The 26,507-nt window shown below is 43.0% G+C and overlaps 2 protein-coding genes across 4 annotated transcripts in view; one reads left to right on the top strand and one right to left on the bottom strand.

The window, feature by feature from the left end:
- mogat2 (monoacylglycerol O-acyltransferase 2) overlaps positions 1 to 15,210 on the bottom strand; it is a gene marked incomplete at its 5' end in the record, with an annotated part of 27,564 nt that extends 12,354 nt beyond the window's left edge. Inside the window, one exon of one of the 2 annotated variants that reach the window (XM_082549610.1) lies at positions 15,156 to 15,210. In XM_082549610.1, coding sequence (XP_082405736.1) covers positions 15,156 to 15,167 — 12 coding nt within the window. Of the gene's footprint in view, positions 1 to 423; positions 518 to 15,155 lie in introns of those variants that run through there. The other variant, XM_082549611.1, reaches the window with a different exon arrangement.
- map6a (microtubule-associated protein 6a) lies at positions 1,605 to 24,855 on the top strand. 2 transcript variants are annotated; one of them, XM_082549603.1, is made up of 5 exons: positions 1,605 to 3,155; positions 18,513 to 18,726; positions 18,882 to 19,096; positions 22,306 to 22,416; positions 24,311 to 24,855. In XM_082549603.1, exons 1-5 carry the CDS (start codon positions 2,440 to 2,442, stop codon positions 24,456 to 24,458), a joined length of 1,404 nt encoding a protein of 467 aa, XP_082405729.1. In that variant the 5' UTR covers positions 1,605 to 2,439; the 3' UTR covers positions 24,459 to 24,855. The 2 variants fall into 2 exon arrangements, with proteins under 2 accessions (XP_082405729.1, XP_082405730.1); XM_082549604.1 differs by lacking the exon at positions 22,306 to 22,416 and having other exon boundaries at positions 1,607 to 3,155.
- Positions 24,856 to 26,507: the final 1,652 nt, after the last annotated feature.

Raw genomic sequence — 26,507 nt, forward strand, 5'->3', positions numbered from 1 at the left:
TGGCTAAGAATACAAATGTAAACTTGAACAGAGCCAGTGGGATAAAGTGTGGCAGCAAATATTAACAGGGTTCTGTGGCTGTGTCAAAAAATAAAAAAGCTTGGAAACCTGAATTAAGGAGCTCTGTTCTCCAGAACTACAAAAACAACAGGCGGATGAAATGACTTGGATGGATGCTCTTCTGTCTGGCTCCCTCTTCTGGCCATGCAGAACTACAGCTCACGTAAAACAAAGGTTCTCTCTGTTTTGCACTAATTGTGACTTTATCAAAAGCAGCTAAACAAGCATGTTTATGTTTCACAACAATAATATTAATGTGAAAATCTTCATTTATCCTTTTACTTCTTTAGCAGAGTCATTCTTGCATCCTTCCATCATCTACAGGTTTCCCAATTTAACTCACACAGAAAAGTCAACACTCACCCAGACCAAGGAAGGTGAAGACCCACTGCAGCACCATGGCAGTCTGCAGTCTCCTGTGTAGGGGTATAGCCATGGGGGCAAAATTAATTTTCATGATTTCCACAAGAGAAGAAATCCAAACCACGGCGCTGCAGTGGAGGCAAAGAGGAAGAGCGAGAGAAGGAGGTCCAAAGTCTGCTCCTGTCACCTCTCCACCAGCATTTCCTATTGACCGGCTTATCTCAAAAGCTTAGCAAAGACTTTGATTTGCCAGTCCATATCTATGCAATCTGACTTTTGAACAAGCAAGTAATGCACTACACAGAGATCCCCAGCAAAGAACAACAAGCCACAAAGCTGTGGACTTCCTGCAGAGCATTGAAGGCAATCACTGGCTAGCATGGCCATGCTGTATGCATATAAGTGTTTATATTTGTAAAGGCTCCATCTTTTTGTTAGAAAAAATTATACATTTCTTGTCACATGGGGTCTATGTCAGCGCTGCATAAAAGCTTAAAAACTATTTCCAAAAGGTAAGGTAAATAGACACCTAGTCTGGACAACAGTAGCTAAGCTAAGTGAGCTAAACACACACCGAAATTAACAAAGGGATCATCAAAGGTGTGGATGGAGCATATAGATGATTCAGATTATGCATTGTGTCACAAAGCAACGCACTGATAGGACTGTAATCTATGCACATTATCTTTTTTCTAATGAGTTAGGCTGACATTTGCTGGATCAGTGGGTTTTATTGGCTTTCTTCTTTCTTCTATTTGATTACATCCTCATAAATTATTTATTATCTACCCTAATTACCTCATTAACACTTTGATCTCTCTTACTCAATCAGTTTTCACTTGCACCCACTAACAAATAATAATAGCAAATACAATAGGAATTAAAAATCAATGGTCATGTCTGTAAAGCTTAACAGCTGAACTGTATAAGGCTTCCGTTCAAACAATGTGTTTTTCTGATGTCTTAAACTAAAGTCCGGTTTGAGACAGGCCCTCGGGGCATGTAAGGAGTCGGCATTATTCATGTATTCTGCTGTTGTTGGCACAATCTGCAAATGACGATATGCTCTGTCACAGAGGAGACTTTGCATGAATCACTGGCCTATTTAATGAGTGCTGTGATGGCTTTATTTTAAAGAATATGAGAAAGAATCAATAAAAACCTTCCTTTATTTAAAATTCCCTTCAATACTGTCTGTTTTTTTATACTTTTATAATCATGCATAGAACTGCAGCATTACCTGACTTAATATTTACTGACATTCATGTAAATAATATTGAAAATATGCAATGAACCAAAGCGTTTATTTGAAAATGAAATGATATCTAAAATAATAAAAATAAAAAGATGGATGACCCTCCTGTAGGTCAGGTGCGTAAAAACAAACCGTTCGTCAAGCTCAGCATGTTTATCAGCCCGGCACTAACAGGAAACTCACAATAGTCTCAATGGGAGCCGGTGTTTCAGTGTTTGTAGCTCCCCTCAGATATTCTGTTTATTAATAGGAGCCTGTCGACACACAAGATAAATCCCTCTAATATGTTTATTTTTCTTTGAGGTGTATTTCAATTTGCGCTGCTTCGAAACGGTGGAAGAGCTTTTACAATGCAGGTTACACCGGAAGTCCTCTTTAGATTGTCTCTAACGTGACGTCTAAGTGCATCCTCGGCTAGTGTCTCTGGGATGCTGAGCGGGCAGGCGGGGCCGTGTTTGCTTGCAGAGCCCTGCCGTGGAGTGATGTAGCAGGACGCACGGACACAGAGGACACAGAGACGCGGAGAGGACGTCTGTTAGAAAAAGAAAAACCTCAAAACAAAGTCGTTCAGTTCTGCAGCTGTGTTCCCTGAAAGCGCGATGGGTTTCCACACGAAGCAAATTTAACGCCAAAGACAGCATCGCATCCCTCCGTGAAGCTCGGACATCTTGGTTCACTGACAGCACAGAGTGGACTAACGTCTCCCCCCTGTCCGAGCCGCGGGACACCGTGCTGTAGCGGAGCTGTGAGCTCGGCTCACCATGGCGTGGCCCTGCATCAGCAGGGCGTGCTGCATGGCCCGCTTCTGGAACCAGCTGGACAAGGCTGACATTGCGGTGCCTTTGGTCTTCTCCAAATACACGGACGTCTCCGAGATGCAGCACATCCAGCTGCAGCCGCAGCTACATCCTCCCCAGGCCCGAGTTGCTATAGAAACGCAGCCGTCTCGCGCAGAAAGCCGCGCCGTTCCGACTGCACGCGCGCCGCGAAGGTGCGTCTCCGAGGAGCGCGTGTGCAGCTCTGTGATGCGCGAGGACTTTAAGCACTGGAAAGTGCGTCCCGAACCGAGCTGTAAGCCCAAGAACCAGTACCACGAACCGGAAACACCGTTCAACAGTGAGACCCAGTACCAGAAGGACTTCAAGCCCTGGCCCATCCCGAAGAGGTACGATCACCCCTGGATACCCAAACCGCCTCCGAGCGCCCCCGCGGGAGAAGATCGCACACCGGCTAGGTCCAAGTACCCAAAAAAGCACGTGGTGGTGGCGGAGGCGGACAGCGGCGTTGAAAAAAGCGCTATAGCCGACAAGGTCCAGGAGAAGGACCTGCTCCAGGGCCAGGAGAGGAAAAAGCGCGTCAGCAAGAAGGAGGGGGAGAAGAAAGTGGTCCTGAAGGGGGATGGAGAGGGCAGAGGGAGGGCGGCGGACGCCGTGAACAAACAGATCAAAGAGGAGATTTCAGGCGGCAGCTCCTACAAGTAAGTTAATACAGTGCCTGTCACTGTGTGTGTGTGTGTGTGTGTGTGTGTGTGTGTGTGTGTGTGTGTGTGTGAGAGAGAGAGAGAGAGAGAGAGAGAGGGTGCTGAAGGCCTCAGAGCCCTGTGAAGGGTCAAAGGGGTCAAAGCTGACATTAAAGAAATATCATTGTCATAAAGTCAATTCAGAAAGACAGTTGTGATCACACTGCTAACTGCAAGAATATCTGTTAAGGAAGGGGTTCAGATGTTGTTATGGGTATAATAATGTTCACAAAGTGAAATTAGTTACAATTTAAAAGCTGATCTAATTGTGCATCCTTACTAATCATTATTTTTTAGCCAAGAGTTGTCCCATTTTCTTCAAGCATTCATATTTTTGTCTTTTAAAATGCAGACTTGCAAAAAAAAATTTAACTGAGCCTCAATATTTACCCAGTTCTGGGTCAAAGGTGAGGGAACCTTTCCATCCTTTACACCACCACAAACAAAACAAACAAAGCGAATAAAGAATCTAATGTATCATTTTTATATAGTCCATTATTAGCTGCACAGCTGGATACAAACCTGAAATCAAAGGGAAATGAGCAGGAGGCCTTTCCACAGAGGAAACCCTCCTGAATGGGTCTCTATGAGAAGCTTTGTTGAGGTTGCATTGCAGGTGTGATAATCATCAGAACACAGAGCTTAATTGGGGGTGACTAACAGAGAAGTTGTTTCACAGTGTAATTCAGTCAAAGCATGCAAATGCATTACACAGCGGTCAACTTGTATTTTCTCCACTGAAGGTAATTAAGCTGAGTGGAAAGGTCAAGGTGCAATTGTTGTCGAGCGCTGTTGTGTTTAGTTCTATGAGTCTAATCTCTGTACTGCTATGCAATGTTCCTGAGGGATGGTGATGATGGCGACTGGTGGATAGATGAACATCAAGTCATGCACGTCTAAGCCACTGTACACATGCCTCAGCTGATACTCTATATATGTTATACTCAAGTCCTATGGAGGATACTGCTGTGCTATACGCCGATTTTGTAGAATATTCAACATTCTGTTCTTCGTGTTATCTTAAACACCTCTCACAGTATACTCCTAAATCGGGAGTCTTGGCTCAGAGCTGTCACGGGATGCAGGTTTGGGCTTTTAGAGGGAGCCTGGCTGAAGTGAGACTCTGCTGGCAGAGGTGAGTGGTGCTGTGTGTGATCACTGAGGGAGCCTTACAGCTGTTTGGTGCCTTGCTGGCGTGCCTGTGTTGTTAAGCATCAGCAGGGTACAGACCAGGGCTTTTCCCCCGCACGGCATGAAATGGCTGCACTGTGACAAGCAGAAGCCCAGTCGGCTCGCTGTCTTCCTCTGCCAGTAGAGACTCAAAGCAGGTCAGCTGTGGGTTAATGCCACAGATTGTATGCACACACACACACACACACACACACACACACACACACACACACACACACACACACACACAGTGTTTGCACAAAAACACTGAAAGAAATTTGCTTCAAATTATGTTTTCAAGTTCTTGATATGTTTTTAAGCAGGCCTTTAACACATGGCTATGTGGCTGAACAAATACAATCCTTTATAACTGCTTTATAACTACAGTTTTCATGAATGTAAAACTGAATTTTAACCTTCAAAATTCACTATGGACATCTCTGTTCTTATATGATGTCAGACAGATATGTAGCTACACTTGGAATTGTCCTTTGCATTTACTTGACAGAGTAACAGACTGTTTAACTTTCAAAATTTAATGCCATGGTGGGTATCCAGTTCATAAAAACTCCTAAAATGCATAGTGAAGAGCTCCATCTTCTTTTATGTTATTTAAAAAAAATTGCTTGGCTGAATACATCACAAAGCTGTTTCCTGTCTCTTGCAAAAATACTTCCTCCAGAGTTAAATATGTGACTTTAAATCAAGAGCTGAATTACTGAGTTGTGCTCGTATTACATGTGTGAGAACAACATGGTATCCATTACATCTTTCAAGCTTTCCCAAATGATTTTGTTAACTTGCTGATATCCCAGAGGATGAATCCTCAGGCTTCTTCCTCCTCTCACCCCTGACCACTTGAGCCTCGTTCTTCTGTTAAGTCTTCCTGTCATTATTATGGAAATTTATTTATTTTTTTACAGTGGGTCCAAAACAAAGGACGTTTTCTGTGAATTAGCAAAAACTTCCTGTTTTATAATGACTTGTCAGAACTTCTCCTGTAATTTTACATATTTATTCATTTTCACAGTTTAAGCCCAGGGAGTCGTAGTAACAGATTTCTTTCATTTACTAGAATAGCATTTCTGTGTTGTGCAGAAAAACTGAGACATACTGCTGGAATTGTACTTCGTTTTCTAATGCTAAGATATCTCAGGGAAAACATGTGTACTGTATTTTTCGGACCATAAGGCGCACCAGATTATAAGCATTAGCGTTCATCCTCCAGCTTCACTGTGTTTATGCTAACATAGCTGTGTAGCTAGCAATCATGTTGCACATCATTATATACCAGCTAGCCCAACTTCAGTAACCCTACAAAAGTCACTGCTGTTTAGTTTCCTGTCTTCATTTATGTTGGAAGTGATAGCAGAGCTGTACGTTTTAATTTGTTCAGAAATCTCTCATTCAGAACATGCTATATCATGTTTAGGTGGAAGCTAGCGAGCTAACTTCCTGCTAACTTCTAACTCTGTTAAATGTAATAAATTCTGTTTTCATGGATGCCTGGATGTTAAACTTAATTGTTACACCTGCTAAAGCAGCAACGCTGATCATTTTATTAAAGATGAAAGAATTTAGACATTTTTTAACTCTCAGTGATGCTGCAGTGTTCGTTTGACTTTGGGACCTGAAACAGACGGAGTTTAGGACCCAGATTCCTCCGAGAGGCTCCTGACTACAGCAGCCCTAATGCTCCAACAATCCATCAAGCGGCGCGGCTTCCTAGCTTACCAAAGTCGGAATAAAACATTTTTGACAGATTTTTGAGCGCCGTGTAGCACATAAAATCGGTTCGAGGTCAGTAAACACAACCAGAATTCATACATAAGGCGCACTGATGATTTTTGAGAAAATTAAAGGATTTTAAGTGCGCCTTATAGTGCAGAAAATACGGTAGTTAAACTTCTTTACACTAAAAGAAAAGGAGTTTCACACAAAGCAGACGGTATGTGGCTCATAAGGTTAAAGGAGTTTGACATCCCTCTTATAGTTGTCATGGTGATGTTGTACTCACCATCCCAATCAGACCCTGGTGGACAGATATGAAAGGTAAAATCAAGCACTAATACCTGAATTATGTTTCTGTGGTGACTCCATGTGGAGTCTTCATTGGAGCCTACACAAGTGGCTGATGTCAGCATTTATAACTGTGCTGGTTGTGTTACATTTATGGGGAGGTGCATGTCAGATTACAGCGTAGGGTTTCAGAAGGATTTGGAGTTACGCGTACCTACAGCGTGGATTTAACACAGAAGTATAAATCCACTGTAATGCTGGATCTGCGTTAGTGTTTATTTCAATCAGCTGACTTCATCACTAATGTCACCTTACACTCTTCATTTCAGTAGTAGAAATTCAGAGAAGTGAGCCTTAGCAAAAAAACAGCATCAGTAGGATGAAATGTTTTAGCTGCTTTCCATAATTATTTGCTCTCAAGTCTGACCAAACAGACAATTAAGCCATCAAAACATGCTGGTGTTGTTTTGTACTAAACCTCAATTGGACAAGTCAATACAACAGAGTTAGAGAATATAAAGTTAGCACGAGCCTTAGATACAGGATAAGCAATACAAAGAATCATCTGTTACTCTTTTAGTATTCTTGTTTTATTAGAAGACACTAACATCAGTTAACATCTGCAATCGTCACTTTGGCTAATCATGTGTAAAGTCAGCCCTCCCTATCACCGCGGGCCAGTGAAACACGAAGCCCTCAGCTCTTTTCTGATGTGGGCACTTGCCATTTCTTTGAACCTTTATTTTTACCAGACAGCGTGCCGAACACAAAGACGCTCTTTCTGCAGTGCACCTGGGAAAATGCTCAAGGCTTCTGCAGTTCTTTTCATTGGAAACAGTTTTTCCTTTTCTTGCCCCGACTTGGTGCAGCATTTTCAACCAAAGCCCATCCCACCGTCATTTCAACGCCAACTCGTCGCATTATGTGTAAAATGTCATTTTATGCATGAAAATAAGTCTCGAGTTTCAGGCAGTGGCTGCTGTCAGACTCTTTGTTATTGTGTGGTTAGTGTTTGCAAAAACTGTAAAAGACAAAGCCTGCTCTTCATGCTGACAGCGTTGTTTGTTGCATTGTGCAACTGTGTCGACTAACAAAAGACATCCAAAGAGCAGATCAGGCAGAGCTGTCGAGAAGATGAACACCGATGCGGTTTCATCGCTGAGAGTGAGGCAGGTAGAGCAGGTTCATCGAGTTCAGAAAAGATGAGAAGACGACTGAGGAAGTACATTTTTAATTTGAATTTACGCCACGTTACTGTCATTCAACGCATTTATTAACGCAGTGCCCTTCTTTTGCATGTCCTCTCTCCTGTTTCTCACCTGGGCAAATAAAAACCTTGTTTTCTAAGACAGTAATGTTCAGACTTAAAGACAGTTTATCTCTCATGTCACGTCCACAGAACAACCAAAATGCAACTGAACTGCTTCTTCTGAACTGCTGCATTCTTTAGCGGTGACAGATTTCCAAGTATTGTTGCCCAAATGTAATCCTAAACTGTCAGTTCAGAGTGCTGCCCACTAAAGCTGGGTGTCTTATATAACCACTCTAATCTGATTTTTTCATATCTGATTACAGCGAATGTACAAGGAAATATCCCCAGATTTGATTCTGAGTATGAATGAATTATGTAAGTTAGCATTGCAGTTAGCCCTAACCCTGAACCAAACACTGATTACATTAAAAACTGAAACCAGCCTTTAGCCAAAAACTTGCAACATTAGTTTAGTGCATCACTTTGTGAAGATTTAAAACTGCGCCTGTGTGATTGATGATTGCAATGTACAGTTTCAACTGGACCCCTGAGAAGCTACGGCTGTAAGATTGAGAGGGAGCCAACTGGTCCCAGAGGACGTAGGATGCGTTAACTTACAGCCGCCGTTGCACTCACTGACACACCAAGAAACACGGTGAGGAAGTGGAGCTGTGGTGCGTGGGAAGGTCAATTTCCCTGGATTACTCTGGCAGAAAGCAGCCAGGTCTTGATGTATGGCCAGTGCTGCTGTAAAATCAGGAGTCAGGATGTCCATCAGTGACAACTGCACATAAATTAGGCTTAGCAGTCTCAGTGGGCAAATGTACTTACAGCTTACAGAACAAGGTGGAGCAAAGGTCCACAACATGCTGCATCAATACAGGGAAGTTAAAGGTTAACACATGGGTTGCTGGAGATTTATTTTCTACTAATTTAGTAATTAATTACTCAACTGTAATAACCTCTGGGCATGTTAGGATTCATTGTGATTTGAGTGGACAGATGCATAGAGCAGTTCTTCTCCCATTTTCAGAGGAAGCAGTGAAACAGCATCCTCAGGATTTCAGATTTCAATAGAAGATCCAAACCCTCATCTTCCCCCTGCTCACCTCATTCTACTCCTCCATCCAAACCTTCAGTCTTTGTACATATAAACCATTATTCTTGGCCTTGGCCTGTGTCCTGTTCTCTCTGGCCTGCCAGTAACACCTCATCATGCTTTTTTAATATAGCTGAGCACTGTTTGATTCCACGGTGCAGAAATTTGCAGCCGTTTGTTTGAAAGCATTTTCTGATGACTCTCCCGCTGGGAGAGGTCGGAATTGTGCTCTCCACATACGGGCAGATTTGCATGAAGCTCAGCAGTACTGTACCCTGGCGCGGTTCCACCACGGTCGGTGCCAGCGTTTGGCCGTTGTGACGAGGGCTTTCTCCGCACATCCTCTCAGTCACGGCGGGTCAGCAGAGTGAGCCCTCCAGAGCAGCTTTACTTCTGTTGTCTCTGTATGCTTGGATATTTGTCTACAGAGAGGCAACCTGTGCATGCATGCTTCCATGCATTCCTCCAACACCCTCACAGCGTGTAGCTTGGCTGTGTGCACTTGAAAAGCTGATTGCTTGACAAGTTGGCCATAACAAGTAGGGGAGTGACCCTTCTTCCGTTCTGGAGTTCACCAGGAACAGAAAAAGCATGAAGAAACATCGTGAATCAGAAATACAGCATGAAAAGCACAGACAGTGACTGTGGTGGACACTTGTTGTTGTTTTTAACTCTCCGTTTCACTTCAGCTCTTCTCCAGGGCTGCTGACGCACCAACAACAGCACAAGCAACAGTAACCACAGACGTACCACAAACTTGCCTCCACCAGGATACAGGAACTCTCTGTAGGTGCATGGGCCGTCTGCAGTCGGTGTGGTAATGAACTACCAACCAAGAGCTGTGTTCAGCCACAAAGAACCACAAAAAGCCCTTTAATAAATTATACCTGTATTTATTATTTAAACCACTTTCCGAGCAGAAGCTGCAGGTTCTCCTGTGGTTCCAGCTGCCTTTTTTTGATTTTGAAAGTGTTGTTTGGATATCAAAAACCACTTGAAGGCATCATGTCGGCCTTGCAGGAGTTTCCTCACCACGTTTCCCCTTCTTCTCACAGGAGTCTCGCCATGAACATCACAAAATAAATGCACAGCTCTTCTTTTCTTCGTGTACTTGTGATTCTAGGCGGTCCAGCCTACGTACAGCAGTGCACAACCTTTAGTCACCAATAACTGAACTCACTTTCACCAGAAGGGGGTGTTTAAATTTGGATCTTTTATCGTCAGGTGCAGACTAGCTTTGACGTTAGTTAATAAAATCACAATTTCTATGAGATACGAGTTGACTTTTTAATCCACTGATGTCTGAAGATGAGAATCGAGTGGCTACATTTTTTTCTTCACGATTTCACCTGTAAATTTAAGTTATCTGTTGGAGTAAGGGGTTAATGCTAAAAACTATTTTGCAAAGATTATTTTATTACAGTCACATGAATGCCCTAATGGCTTTTTTTAAATAGGAAAAACAAGCGTAACATGTTGACGATGTGTCACCTAACGTAAAATATTACACCTCGGGAGTGTTGGTATTATTGTAGGGTCTACCTCAGCGGTCTCCAACCTTTTTTGCGCCACGGACCGGTTTATGCCCGACAATATTTTCACGGACCGGCCTTTAAGGTGTCGCGGATAAATACAACAAAATAAAACTAGTACCGGTACCGAAAAAAAGAAGATTTATTCATAACACACGTGAAAAGACCCAGGAAAACCGAGTTATTGATAAAAACGATAACAAAATAACGCTGAAAACCGATAAAAACCCTGAAAACCAGACATTTCACACCTGAGCCTCAACTCTCACGGCCCGGTACCAAACGACTCACGGACCAGTACCAGTCCGAGGCCCGGGGGTTGGGGACCGCTGGTCTACCTTACAATATAAAGCGCCTTGAGGCGACTGTTGTTGTGATTTGGTGCTATATAAATAAAATTGAACTGAATCTGCTGAGTCGCCCTCACTTAGATCCATTCAGTAAAGCTCACATAGAGCATTGTATATAAGCTGCTTTAGCCTCGCCACATGTGCTGCACACCTGCTTCACCTCAACTTCCCCCTGATTTAATCAGAGTCATATTTACTGTCATTAACACCTGCTCTGTACATAGATATGCTCTCCACTATTAAAAGATTTATATGAGGGGTGCTAAAACAGAGCCATTCTGCCATATATCAGGTATTGTTGCTCAGTAAAATGCAGACCAATAACTATGTCCAGAGGCGCTGAGCGCATATGAACATCACATTGCTATGTTTTCATGTTTTTTGTAAAAATATTTTGGTTTTGGTTTGTTTATAAATACAGAGTTTAGCTTCATGATATGACAGGAAAGTGTTTTGAACATTGTCTGTTTTTTTGTACCAAGTACACATCGACCTTGGAGACACAGGCTTTATTGTTACCCAGTCATATGCTGACTAGTAGCAGCGATGCTACAGTGCAGACCGGTGTTTCACACTGTGAACCCTGTCTGCACTCACAATCTGTCTCTTTCTCCATCTTTCTGTCACATAAGCGCACGGCCTGTGAGGTCATGCGGGTGCTTTATATCCTTGGCCTTGGACATTGTTGTATAACCTGTCTTTGCATCGTGGCTCCTTGGGCCCCGTCGAGCACTGAGTGGACGTTGGTGGTTATGTAATGGCTCTGTGTGTGGCTTCCACCTCCTCTCTGCACCATGTGAAGAAAGGATATTTGTATTCAGCAGCCATGTCACTGTCACCAGCCTTTGTACAGTATAGCTTACTTTCATATTTCACAGTGTGACATTTCACTTTGGTTTTGTTTAATAGACTACATGTTAGTGTCTGACAGCTAGTTTAAGCTTAGATTAACAGGAGATTATGATAAACTCATGGAGAAGAGAAGTTGAAAATTAGTTTTAATTAAAAATATGTTAAATAATTTGTAGACTGTCACTTGTCTTTAATGATATTCTGCCAAGTGTCACAGTGTAACGGGACAGTTTTACAGTGTTTAACAGAAACACTGTTTCTGTCTGGAGTATAATTTATTTATCTGTGAAACTAATTTGCAGGTGATGTTTCTTATTTGTGCTTTAAGTAATTTTGGTTGTGACGTGGAGGACGTGCCTGGGGCTCGGTCTGTGACCCAGCACGTTCATTTGGTTTTTGATCTCTTTTGTTGTATTTTGAAGATGGTGCTAAGTTCTCGGCTCATTGTTTAGTTGCCTCAAGTTTAATCTAGTTATGTTTCACTTACGTCTCATGTGTTTCTTGTCTGTGATTTCAGGTTGTGAAGTTCATGTTGTCATGTCTGTGTCTCTTTATGTTTCCTGTTTTACTTTGAAGGTCCGTGTCTCGTGTCAGTGTTTCTAGTTTTGCTTCCCTTGTCTCGTCCTGCCTAATTACTCCCAGCTGTGCTCTCCTTCTGTGTCTCATTCCCCTCGTTATCCCTCAGTGTATTTAAGCCCTGTGTTTCTCTTTTCCAGTGTTGTGGTCTCCCTCATACCTGTCTTTGTGGGTAGCCGCTCTAGTTTATGTTTGTGGCCGCAAGTTTAGTTAAGTTCTCCTAGTGTCCAGCAATAAAGCTGCTGTTTTGAGTTTAAGTTTTACCTCTGCTTTTGGGTCCTTTCCTTCCTGCCTGCACACAGACCATGACAGGACGACTAATGATGGTTTCATTTTGCTGCTCTAAAAACAAGAGCTTTGTAATTAGTAGGGGTGCAACGATACACAAAATTCACGGTTCGGTTCGGTTCGATACTTTGGTGTCACGGTTTGATATTTTTTCGATACAAAAAAATGTTCATGCCTTTTTAATTTGTCATTTATTAAAATTATAAATATATATTTTAACTCAAAAGTACAGTTTTTAAATTTAATGTTGCTGAAACAAAAGTAATTTAAAAAATATATATATCTCAGGGCTCTCAAAATTTCAAAATCCCTGGTAGCCCTTCGGGCAGGGACTCTTCAGTTTTTGGTAGCCCAAAATAAATGTAAGTAGCCCGAATAAAAAAAGAGAGCAATTTTTTGATTAATGTTTTGTTTCCTGTTTTGTTTCCTTTACAATATTATACATTAAAGTATAATATTGTAAAGGAAACAAAACATTAATCAAAAAATTGTTGAAAAACAAATTACAACATTGTATAAAAATTACAATCATCAACTCAAATACTTGGTTCTAATTGAACAGAAATTTCTATGAACTTGTAAGAACTGTGTAGGACATGAATCAGTCTGTGTCAGATCCTGAATTTGAAATTTCCACTGAAGTCACGGGTAAGAGGCGAGTGGAACCAAGATCGAGGCCATTTGCTGTTTGAAGTTTGCAAAGACTGCTACATTGTGCCAGTGGTAGTTCACTCTTTGCAACATAGTAGCTGTTCTAAACAGATTTTTCAGGTTTATTTTTAGTATGTTATTTGCAATTGGTGTTTGTTCTGGGAAAGATATTGCAGACTGAGCAATAATGCGTTTCTTGCATTTCTCATGGGTTCTAATGGGGGCCTTTCTTAAAATGACTGGTCCCAGTAACAAAGGCGCTTGTCGACTCAGAAATCGAGAGAAAACCAACAACACACCCGGCAGAACATTATGTTATTTACACGGGTGCACATAAGTGGTCCGCATGTGCGCATTCGCTGTCAAAATAAAAGACGCGCACCAGATAAGAAGTTGCAGCGCGCGTTTGCGTCCATATAAAAAGCAGTTTTTGTCCTAGAGTGGGATTTTCACGGCACGTTCTGCACCACATCTCTGTGCGTTCATCATTTGTTTGAAGCCAGCTCACCTCCTGCAACCACTTTTCCGAGAATACGCGCTTCTTTTGTGGTTCGGACTCCTGACATTTGTTTGGAGGTAGAGGAACACCAAAGTAATTGCTTAAAGGAACTTCTTCGACATCTTTAAGAGTTTTAAACAAATGTCTGTCCTCCTCCAGAAAATCTTATGTATGCAAACACGCGTTGCAACTTTATATCTTATGCGCGTTTTTTGTTTTTTTTTTGACAGCGAATGTGCACCTGCGGACCACTTATGTGCAGCCCTGGTTATTTAGCTCATCATATCGCAGCCACAGAAATTCTTTTGTCCATGAAACCATAAAGCTGCACTTTCTTTTTGCCTTATAGTCTGATTTGTCATAACTTTTCCGTTTTGTGGTAAGCTTTTCTTTGGCTGTCACTTCTTCACCCTGACCTGTCTTATTTGGCTCAGCAGAACTGAAATATAAATCCTGCTACTTTTACACACGGACTCACATAAGCTCAGCGATTCTCTGCACGATCAACCTCTCACATGTTTAAGCTGCGGGAGATTTCACTTGTCATGTTTGCATAGTAAGCTAACGATTGATAAGATGATGTCAGAGGAATTGGTGCGCAAATTATCATCACTCACAGATCAGTGCTGTCGCTCTCTATACACAGTTCGCGCGATTGCAAAGTGAAAGCAAAAAACAAGCGCAAATTCAAACGCGATTTCAATATGTCACATATTGACAGTGGCTCACCGATGCCAATGACATAATTACCCAGCTACATTTCTGAAAGAATGCAAAAGCATTGACATATATTTTTGCTTCCTACAATAGCCCGACGGGCAGGGCAGAGATAGATTTTGGTAGCCCGACTGGAAAAATCGCTAGCCCCGGAAAGTCGGGCTAGCGATATTGCGAGCCCTGTATCTGATTGAGGAATCACTCATCTTTGGAAAAGAGAGTTTATTACAGAGAAATGTCTCTTTCCAAAATAAAAGCAATACTATCCGCTTCTTCTGGGCTATATTCTCAGCAGCATATTGTAGCGGGTCAGGGCTGTTCGGGGTTCTGTTTGTACAGTTATGTTTTGTTTATGTTGCCATAGTGACGGGTGACGCCCTCTCGCTGCGACGGTGTGTCCTTCCGGGGTCAGAGGGCGCCCTGTGTGTTGTTGTTGTTGTTGCTGTGCGGTTGCCGCGCTGAGCAGTTAGCTAGCGGCAGTGTTCTTCTGCAGATGTCAATAAACGGCTGTGCTCCCTGGCTAGCTCACGGGAAGCAAGACCAAACGACACCTCCGTCTCCTCCTTGTCTGAGCTCGCCACAATATTAAACATATCAGTTCCCCATGAGGAGAATCCTGTGCTAACGGCTGTCTAAATGACTCGGGTAAAGTTTGAAGCATGCGTGCTTGTTGTTTTTGTCTGCTTCCACTTGTCTTTGCACTAGGATGCTGTCGGCGTAAATGTGCAGTCATATTCGTTGTGTTCCCACTAGTGCTGTCAGCGTTAATCTCGTTGAAATGACGTTAACGCCACAACACGGCAAATCTCCATTAACGAGCTACCCCTGCGTGGGGCTAGACAGCCAACACGTTAACGAGCTAACTGCGCTAACACACTAGTTCCCACCCATGTAATTGAGCATTGCGTGGCACATCCAACATACTGTTTTACTTTAGTCCATGACGCGCTTACCTTCAGGGTCATATTTCACATGAAAACCAAAATAATTCCAAACGCCAGATCTGAATGAGGGTGGGGGAGGTTCAATTTGCCATGTTGCAAGGAGCTTAGCTTCTGTCTTGCTAGCTTGCCCTGCGCTCTTCCTTCTGACGATGCTGTCTGTGTTTAACGCTCAGTGGATCTGCGCTCGACAGTGCAGCCTAGGCGGAGTAGTCGAGCGCAGATCCACTGAGCGCTCAACACAGACAGCATCGTCAGAAGGAAAGTTGATAAAATAAATTACAAATTTTGTATTGTTCGATACATATGCGTACCGAACCAAAAGCACTGTATCGAACGGTTCAATATCGATACGAGTATCGTTGCACCCCTAGTAATTAGCTACCTGATTTCAGCATTTTGCTGCAAAACACCACGTGACGAGCTTGAATCTTAAGAACATAAGCCAAAAAATAGTGAAATCCAAGTTTCATATGTTTTCATCCAGATTACTAAAACTTTTAAAATCATATTTGTTTAGAAATCTTTTTCAAAATACTTTTAAAAAATGTTTAAGTAGCTGAAGAGCAAACCTGTGTTCAAACAATAGACACTATGTGGACGAGAATACTGGGCTGCCTACAGATTGCGCCTACAGGAGCTGCTCAGCCATGGAAACCAAATGGCACGAGGCTCCTGGTGCACAGTTTTTATGCTGAGGTTATTTCCAGAGCAGGTTCGGCGCTGTCTGTGACGTTTCTGCATTATGTACCTCAGCACTCTGCGACCTCATGCTGTAACCTCACATGGTCTGAGTTGCTGTGGTTCCTAAACACTTCACTTTGCAGTAATATTGAGTATACAGCTGATGGTGGACTGTGGACCCTAAATCCAACGAGCTCTTTAGAATGACTCAGTCTTTCACTAACGTTTGTAAAAGCAAGCTTGGTGCATGCATGCATGGACTACTAATGTTAAAAGAACACAACGCGCTGCAGAGAAAAATACAGTGTGATTAAAACAGGAGCGATGGAGCTGTGCAAGGTGATGTAAAATAAATGCCTTTAATACACAGCTCATATCCAGACACTGTGTGGATCATGCTAGCCATACATTTTAAATGTCAGTGATACAGAGCACATGCTGCAGGCCAGCCTGCACTGAAGGAATGCCATACTGCTGACCTTCTTCAGAAATGCTGTGTGAGGAGGACTACAGGATATCACACCATCAAATTGTGGTGCAGACCTCCTCCCACCTGCACTACCTCTGACATTCTCTGCTCTTCAGTAGTAATGCACCACTCGTTACAGTTTTTCTCTACACAAGCATTGCTAAAGTTAGTAACAGCAAAACTATGCAGATTCTAATAGTGATGATCGTTAAACAACCACCACAATGGCACAAAGGCCCACACAAATGGGACTTTTCTTTCAGCTTTAGTTAAACACAGCTGCTCGGACTCATCATGAAATGATTTTGGTGAGATCATGTGTAAGGTCAGGATTACTCTGATCTCACACATTTTTTGCCATCCTGTGACAACATATCTCAGGACCTTCAGTTCATTTCTTTAAATTTGGCACAAATGCTCACTTTGACTCAAGGCTGAACCTTTCGATGGCCATTGTATTATAAAGATGCACAATAAGCACATAGAATAGAATACAAGAGAATCCGGTCTTTAGTGATGACGTGATGAATCCTGCTTCTGGGCCCAAACTACTCTGCGTTTAGTAAGGCTGTTGTGTTTTTGACATGTATTAATGTTTTGTATCTTGTTCTATTTAATCTCAACAAGCCCCTAAAATGTAATGTAATGTGATGTAACTCCAGCCCAGCCCCTGCAGCAGTATATTAATGACTAACCTGGTATTGTAGATGGATTATCTCAGTTGTTCTCCTGACTGAAGTTTGGTCCGTTTACAGCATCCTGCCATGTGATTGCATTTGTCTCTAACCATCGGGAACCCTCACGTTAACTTTTATCCAGTGGAAAATTGTTAGCGTTCATCCTCCAGCTTCACTGTGTTTATGTTATGCTAGGATAGCTGTGTAGCTAGCGCTCACGTAGCACATCATTATATAGCAGCTAGCCCAACTTCAGTAACCCTACAAACGTCACTGCTGTTTAGTTTTCTGTCTTCATTTATGTTGAAAGTGATAACAGAGCTGTACGTTTGAATTTTTTCAGAAATCTCTCAGTCAGATATATTTAGATGGAAGCTAGCGAGCTAACTTCCTGCTAACTTCCTGCTAACTTCTAACTCCATTAAATTTAATAAATCCTGTTTTCATGGATGCCTGGATGTTAAACTTAATTGTGACCCCTGGTAAAGCAGCAACACTGATGATTTTATTAAAGATGAAAGGATTTAGAGAGTTTTTCGACTCTCATAATGCTGCAGTGATCATTTGACTTTGGGACTTGGTTTGGAAGTCTTTGATCCTCGAGCAGGTGGCAAGGGGTGTGAGCTATAGTCCACCAAGAACATCATCACTCAGCTCTACCTGTTCTCCAGATGGCTCAGCGCTCTGTGAAGGTTGACGGTAACGGCATCCTCTGTCGACCGATTTACCCTGTAAGCAAACGGGTGGGGGCTCTGGCCTTTGTAGTTGGTGAGGGCTTGGATGTCTCTCCACACCTTGCGGGGGCTGTTATCAGTGAGGAAGCCCTCTATCCTCGTCTTGGCCGCTTTGATGCCCTTCGTCAGGTTGGCTCTGGCCGAACTGTCTCTCAGCCTGAAGGCTAAGTTACGAGTTCTGATCAGAGCCTGTACTTCACTCATCATCCTGGGTTTTAGGTTGGTTTTAGTCGTTGACACACTCTCTACAGAGCGCTTAATGAAACAGTCCTGTAGCTGGAGGAGACCATCATCTTTAATGACCCGGGTGCTTGAAGGGTTTGTTTCCTGAGGGGGGGGGGGTGTAGGCAGAGATGAGGAGCAGGGAGAGGTGGTCAGATTGTCCCAGGTAGGGGAAGGCGTATTTATAGGCATGCTTGATGTTACTGTACACATGGTCCAGTGTCCTGTCCTCCCTGGTTGGACATGTTAGCATGTTGGGGAAATTTGGGGAGTAGAGATCTCAAACATACCTTATTAATGTCCCCAACAACAGTTTGGACGTCCAGCAGGTGCTGTCTCTGCTATTTACTGATAATAAGTTGGAGGTGGTCGAGTGCTTTGATTCATTTGGTTAACAGTGTGCTCATACTCCGCATGTGGGCTTTGACCTTGTCCTCTAAAAGCACATTTGAACTCCACAGCTTAGATGCACAGGTCAATATTTATCATCCAACTTCCAATACTGAACAGTGCCATCTTACACTGTAGATCTTGCAGGATTAGTAAAAATGAGCACCAGCTTATTTCCTGTTTTTCTCCACAGAACTGAATTCAAAGCGTACAGAGACGTGAAGCCAGTAAAGATGATACGGGCCAAGTCCCAGTACCTGCCACCGGATGAAAAGACGAGCTTGGAAACCAGCTACAGCGCGACCTTCAAGGCCCAGTTCCCGCTGCAGCCTGCTGACAACAAGGCCGTGGAGAGGAGGAGGATACGCAGTTTGTACAGTGAGCCTTACATAGACCCCGGCAAACAGGTGAGAGCACACCTGCCAAACTTTAGTTCAAATAAATCTCGTGATAGAAATGAGACCTGTGATGTTGATGTGCAATCCTTACCATGATCATCTCATTGCACACCACTGAGGCATGTCAGCTCAGGATTCTCTTTTCCACTATCCACCATCCTTAGGTTGACAGGTATAGTCTCCCTCGCTCTAAATCCAAAAAGTCTGGAGCCACAGCAGCAGGCCAGAGCAAGCCAGCGAAGAAACCCAAAGATAAGCAGAGCACTGTGCTGAGGGGCTCCAAGAAGGCGACCTCAGAGAACCAGCCCGAGAACCGGCCTTCGGTGGGGGACAAGGAGAAAAGTAAAGAGATGAACAACAAACTGGCTGAGGCAAAAGAGTAAAAATCATTTAGCACTACTTCTCCTTTTCTTTCTTATTTTCGGGGAGAAACGAACACAGAGGCTGCAAAATTGATTCTCACATCGGTTCTCATCTGTCTCTCCTTCCTCCCCAAGCCTCTTTCTCATCCTCTTCCTCAGTGCTCTGTCACTACCTCCTGGCCACACTGTTACAGTAACATTAGAATAAGATGCTGCGCTGTGATCATGCCACGCCATTGCTCCTCCTGTATCACGCTATGCCTCATTGCTTCAGAGTGGGCGTGAGCATCCTCTCCCCTCTCTCAGCCTATTCACCCCCCCCCCCCACTCTGCTTGCCTCCATCTCCAGGTTGCCATGGCTACTGGCTGCCTGGCTAGCCAATCGCTGAATGCACAGGCCCAGCGACAAGCAATTCTGGCGGATGGCTTTGATCAGCCGAGCAGATTGCATTGTTGAATTTATCAAGGATTTGTTTCTTCCCTCCTTTGTGGGTTTTTTTTTGAGAAAAAATGAATCAGATTGGCACTTTGGACATGCACAAAAATGAGCAGCAACTCTGAAATCTTTGATAAATGTCCCGCTTGGTTTATCATGATGAGCGTCTGATACCTGCTCTGTTATCTTTGCTGCTGTTCTCTGTTCACGTGCTCAGAGTCTGTGTTGAGCAATATCAGCTTTGCCAAATGTGATTCGTAATCAGTGTCTCTTTCTGAACTAAATTCTGTTGTACGGCTTTTTATAATTCATCTAAAGAAAAACACTTGAGCATTTTTCTCCGCTCGCGTGAGGCTCATTTCATTTCGTAACGCACCGTTCGTAGCCAACAAACCATCTAGGTCACACTAAACTGATCGTGCATTAAACACCAGTCAGTCTGCAGAGCACTCGAGTATTCCCCCTGAACTAGATAACATTGTCATGCAGGCATAAAGACATAAAGACATAAAGACGGGGAGTAGTGACGTCGGTTCTCAGAATCAGAGAGAGATGAGTTCAGTGAAACTGGGAGATGTTGTGCTTCTCATCGTTCTCGCCAAGTGCCGAGAGCTGTCAGTCTCACTGACCATAGTTCAGTGTAATCACCCCAACACTGTCTTTACTAACAGGTCTGGTCCCTGTGCTGTCTGATTTAGACTTCTTTGTAGAGCCTCTGATGTAACCTACATAAGTGGCCGACTTCATTTATGCTTGTGCTGCTGCGTTGTGTGTTAACCATGTGCCACGTGGTCGTGTCCTGGTGTTTTACATGCGGTGGCAGAAAGCAGAAGCAAAATAAAAGGCTGCTCTTTGTTCTCATTTGTTATTTTTGGGGCCAAACATATTTGTCCCCCAAGTTTTTCCACTTCTTTTCAAATTACCTCACCCCCAGTAGGTAGCCTGTAGTTTCTGTAATCTCCCCCCATGTGTCTGCTGACATTTGTGAGTCCTTATACTGATGCTATATGAGACTGTGATTGTTTATCTCTCACTGATAAATGTAAAAAAATTGCAGCGAAAAACATGTAGTTCCATTACTATGGAGGTCCACGTCAGTTACGCCGTAGGTTATGGTGTAGATTTCCTGCTGGAGCATAAATCCCCAGTGTGAAGGTGCATGTTGTGCATCTGCTTTTCTGCAGACTATAAACTGCAGCTGGCTGACAGCAGACATCTCATGCTGCACCTTAAAGGAGCGTTCTGTACGGCTGAGGCACAGATCTGAAAGAAAAAACAACCGTCTCACTGCATTTTTTTAAAGTTCCCGTAATCTGATTTTCTTTGTGCTTATAAATACTTTTTTCCTGATATTAGAGGCACAGCGATGTGTCTGCTGGATCCCATCGTTCATCGCTCTCTGTTTCTGAATCCCGCGTTTTACTTCAATCACTGAGTTTATTTATTAAAATGTTGATTCTCTTTGTCTTCAAAGTGAACATGGTAGTGCAGAGAAAATCGGATACCTTCAGCAAGATGCTGAACAAAAGAGAACACGAGGAAAGTTTCACACTGTTTGTCTGTGAAAAGTTGTGTGTATATAACTTATATTTACTACTAGTTTATAGCAGGGATACATGCTGGCTGAGTCCAGTTCTGCACTTACTGTAAAGTATCAGCTGCTTCATCCTAGTGTACATAGAGACACATTGTTTTGCATTAGAAGACAGTCTTGTTATCTTTGTGCTCCACCCTACACACACCTCTGTTTTCATGCATCTTTCTCTCCATTCTGAACGATGGACAGTCCCTTCTCTGTTTGCTGTGGTGTCTGAGACAGCAGCAACTCTTACCATCACCGCTGCATCACATCTACACAAGCTGAGCACTCGCTCCATCAGGGATAAAGGCCTGACTCATTTAACATTTTGCAGCCTTTGGTTGGGGGTTTGTCATGTAACACGGGTGGGGGTGGGGGGGTGGAGTGGGGGGTGGGGTGGGGTGGGGGGGCTTGTAGGGGCAGTAAAATGTAAACAGTGCTTAGCACACCACACACCCGGTGCTATCTTTATGATTTTTAGGCAAATAAGGATAGAAAGTATGGTAAAGAAAGTGATGTCTTGGACAAAAAAAAGAAAAAAAAGTTGTGATGTGCTTGTGTTTCTATCTGCTTGCTCATATTTAATGAAACATTACAAATAAATGCAAACAAAAACCAAAAAAGCAGAAAAAGCAGTGTCTTCTTTGCTTCTTTTTGTTAAGAAGAACCATGAAAAATTACCGGTTGCAGGTATCTGTCAGTGTTTCTTCCTGTCCAAGTCTTTGTCTTTGTGACAAACAACATTTCTGAAAAAATATATCGAGATTTTTTTTAAATCCACATGGAAGAGAATTTTCTCTCACAACTTTCTTTCTATGCTTATCAAAGATTGCGCTGTGTTCTGGCACGAGCTCTGACATCGTTCCCCGCTCCTGCATGTTGCCGTCACGTGAGAACCGAAGAATATATTATTTTTGCATCGTGTCTCAATATATTCTTAGAACTCGTGCGATTTATGGAGCAACAAGCATGAGGGAGGATGTCCAGACACTTATTCCAGAACAAGATGTCATGTGCTTCGTAGCTTTTAGTGAATTTGCCAAAAAAATAAATAAAATTCCACAGACGTGTGCGCGATGTTGCATTTCACATTGTTCTCTCTCATACTTTAGCCCGGTGGCACGGGCATGCTATTTGAGGATGTCACATTTTGGATGATGCTGTGTCCAATATGTCCTGTGCTAACCAGTGACATTCTGGTTCATTTGAAGGGTTGTGCTAAAACAGTACCACTACATACAACTCTGCCAGCCAATCCGAGATATTGGCTGGGTGCAGACTCTAAAGCAACACCTGTGGGGCTGTGCACTTCCCAATCCCAGGTAATCAAGAGCAACAAGAAGACATAGACACAGAATTGCCACTCATTGTCATTCATACTTGCTCATGGAGTTGTCATTTACTTTTGTTTTCTATTACAGTGGCACACTTTTGTTTTTTTTCTGGTGAACCACCACATTATCTCTGGTCTACTCCCCTCTGTATTTCTCTTCCATATGGACACTAGAGTAAGGGGGGAGGTGGGTTAGAGGGGGACGTTTGCCTGCCTGCTGTCACATCCTACATTTAAGGTTCCTTAAGGTGGCTTTTCTTAAGGAGGCCTTGGGTTTTAGTCCAGTCGTGAGCGACTAGTCCCGATCGAGCTGCCGGAATGCACCCACTCCCCACGGTTAAATTGCATGACTGACTAGTTGAGTTAGCGGCTCAGGTATGACCCCAGTTATGTGCGAGGCAGGTCACTCATGCACTGTAGTCACATGCAAAACTGAAACAAATCCATCTCATGTGGACTTTTCTTTCTTTAAAGCATGCTGCCACTGTTTTCTGTTGGACCTGCAATCTGAGTTTGTGTTCAGTAATTTGGCCCAGGCTTTGCACTAGACTGTGACGAGCGTTAGCATGGGTGTGAGATGAGCGGTAAGTATGGATGGAATGAGGGAAGCGACACTGCTTTGATCAGTTATGACAGGAGCTCTAGGTGCATGCTTATGATCTAATTTGTGATTTGGATTTTTTCCATCGTCTACTGCATTTTGTAGCCTTTCTTTCAAAGAACACCCCGAGACCCTCATTGTACTCTTGGCATCCTGGAAATCGTGATAGCGCTGCGACTAAGCGAATGGGTCAAAGTGCAGGGTGGGCCATTTATATGGATACGGCGTAATAACATGGGAATGGTTGGTGATATTAAAGTCCTGTTTGTGGCACATTAGTATATGTGAGGGGCAAACTGCTCAAGATGGGTGGTGACCATGGTGGCCATTTAGAAGTCGGCCATCTTGGATGCAACTTTTGTTTTTTCAATAGGAAGAGGGCCATGTGACACATCAGACTTATTGGTAATGTCACAAGAAAAACAATGGTGTGCTTGATTTCAACGTAACTTTATTCTTTCATGAGTTATTTACAAGTTTCTGACCACTTATAAAATGTGTTCAATGTGCTGCCCATTGTGTTGGATTGTCAATGCAACCCTCTTCTCCCACTCTTCACACACCGATAGCAACACCGCAGGAGAAATGCCAGCACAGGCATCCAGTATCCGTAGTTTCAGGTGCTGCACATCTCGTATCTTCACACCATAGACAGTTGCCTTCAGATGACCCCAAAGACAAAAGTCAATGGGCAGCACATTGAACACATTTTATAAGTGGTCAGAAACTTGTAAATAACTCATGAAAGAATAAAGTTACGTTGAAACCAAGCACACCATTGTTTTTCTTGTGACATTACCAATAAGTTTGATGTGTCACATGGCCCTCTTCCTATTGAAAAAACAAAAGTTGCATCCAAGATGGCCGACTTCTAAATGGCCACCATGGTCACCACCCATCTTGAGGAGTTTGCCCCCTCACATATACTAATGTGCCACAAACAGGACTTTAATATCACCAACCATTCCCATGTTATTACGCCGTATCCATATAAATGGCCCACCCTGTACTGATTGTAAAAAGTAACCTGTATTGATGCAAAGCAGCTTTCCCAACTTTTATTTATCCTTTGGTTTTTTATGTAATAAATTGTGGGAAGCAAAGAAAGAAGAAAGGAAGCCTGCGGTGTTGCTAAATCTTTCCCAGATATTCTCTGAAATGAGCGGTCACAGGGTGCTCAGCTCAGCCCATTACCTTCTTGTGCTTGGCCCTAGAGAAATGCTTCATCACGTGTCTCTTTCTGTCTCCTTCTCTGCCATCTTAACCATGTGCTGCCTCCTAGAGATGCTAAAGACGAGGTTCTCCGACCCAGTAATCATCATTCCCAGGATGCTGCTGGAGGAGAACCACAACCACCGCTGGATAGACCCGGACCTCGGAGAGGTGGCGGCGTCGTACGCTTTGCCCTAGATATGAACCAGACTGAGTAATTCTGCCAGGACTGAGGCAGATACATCTTTATGCAGAGACTGCTGCTCTGTACTGTAAATATCTAGTATTTAAGTTGGACTAGAAAGAAAGAGGTGAATCTCACCAAACAACAAAAAAATCTATTAATACAAATAAAAATACATTGCTATCCAGGAGGATTTCCACGTAATTGAGACACGCATGTTTGAAACAGCTTCAGAGGTTCCAGCTGTTTGACCCACGGCATTATTGCAAAGGTGCTACATTATTATTATTATTATCAATATTTTGGTTTGATGCATTTTGTTTTAGGTCAGTCTATTAGTATCAATACCACACCATAAAGTGCTCAACAGCTACAAAATACTGTACTGTATATTGATGGGTTTTAGTGTAAATAAATCAGCAGAACTTGCAGATGGGCTTTATTGCATTAGAAGGTCTGAAGTAAAGAAGTATGCAGCATGTAAGCAAGGACACTTGAATCTGAAATGAGGCCCTGGGACCACGAGGCTGCAGCAGATAATAAAGGCACAAAGTTGAATTAATAAATGAATTTCAAAGTGAAAAAACAAACATATTTGTGTCTGTGAAGGTTCTCAGTCATCCAGGTCATCATAGTCAAAGGAGCTTGCAAAGAAAAGCGTCTGGACTTCTTTAAGTTGCTTGAAGACGTTTCACCTCTCATCCGAGAAGCTTCTTCAGGAAAAAAGAAGGAACACACACATGTAAAGGAAGCACTCAAAACGTGCAGCTATCCTAAATGGGCGTTCTTAAAGTCAGCAAAGAGGCACAGAAAAGAAGACCAGACACCAGTGAGGGAGGATAAGAAGGACAGACGCAACAACGTTGTCATCCCCTATGTAGCCGGTGTATCAGAGAAACTCAGGAGAGTTTTCTCCAAGCATGACATCCCAGTGTATTTCAGACCCAGCAACACGCTCAGACAGAAACTGGTTCACCCGAAAGACAAAACGCCAAAACACAAACTTAACAATGTGGTGTATGCTGTACAGTGCAGCGAGGAATGCCCAGACCTCTACATTGGAGAGACCAAACAGCCACTTCACAAGCGCATGGCACAACACAGAAGAGCCACCTCCACAGGACAAGACTCAGCATCCATCTGCATCTAAAGGTCAAAGGTCACTCTTTCGAGGTTGCCAATGTTCACATTTTGGACAGAGAGGACAGATGGTTTGAAAGAGGAGTGAAAGAAGCATCTATGTCCACTGTGAGCGACCATCTTTGAACAGAGGCGGGGTTTACGACACCAACTCTCTGCCATCTATAATCCAGTTTTGAGATCCCTCCCCAGACGCCTTAACGCCCACTCACATCCTGGGCTATCTGACCTCAGGAATTCGCATGATAAGGTGGGGCCAGGTTTCACAATGAACACACCCGAAACTCTGGCTGATTGTGACCCACACCCAGTTTCACAGCTTGGCTCAGGCGATTAGAGGATCATCAGGGGTCTTTTTGTCCCTCTGTGGGGGGAAACTCCCACTAGGTTTATATCTGGGACTCTCCACCATTTGACCCTAGAACTGAAGAAGCTTCTCGGATGAGAGGTGAAACGTCTTCAAGCAACTTAAAGAAGTCCAGACGCTTTTCTTTGCAAGCTCCTTTGACAAACATATTTGTGCAGATTTCAAAATCATAGTTTTTTGTTTTAATTCAACCTTTTTTTAAAACAGCAACATTTTATTATACAGCGCACACTTTACATTTTAATCTATACGTCAGTTAACAATAAACTTGGTTTTCTACTGATACTGAACTTGAGTGCAATGTGCAAGAAGCACACTTTAGACCCACTACTGCTGTTGTCTCTCCTAATTACACAGCTACATTTATAAAGACGCAGATTCATAAATCAGATGGAGGTGCAGGTGGTCTGATGGCACAGCTGTAAAGGCTGCTTCCTCTTATTTTTATCTGAAGTACGATATGAGACACACATATAGTTTATTTCCCTTTTCTCCTAAAAAGGCCAGCTGCTACCCATTTGTTCCTCTTAGCTTGATTTTGTTCACAGTTTGAGTCTTCCAACTGTTTTCTTACGT

This window comes from Aulonocara stuartgranti (genome assembly GCF_965226115.1).
Source record: "Aulonocara stuartgranti genome assembly, chromosome: 10".
Lineage (NCBI taxonomy): Eukaryota > Metazoa > Chordata > Actinopteri > Cichliformes > Cichlidae > Aulonocara > Aulonocara stuartgranti.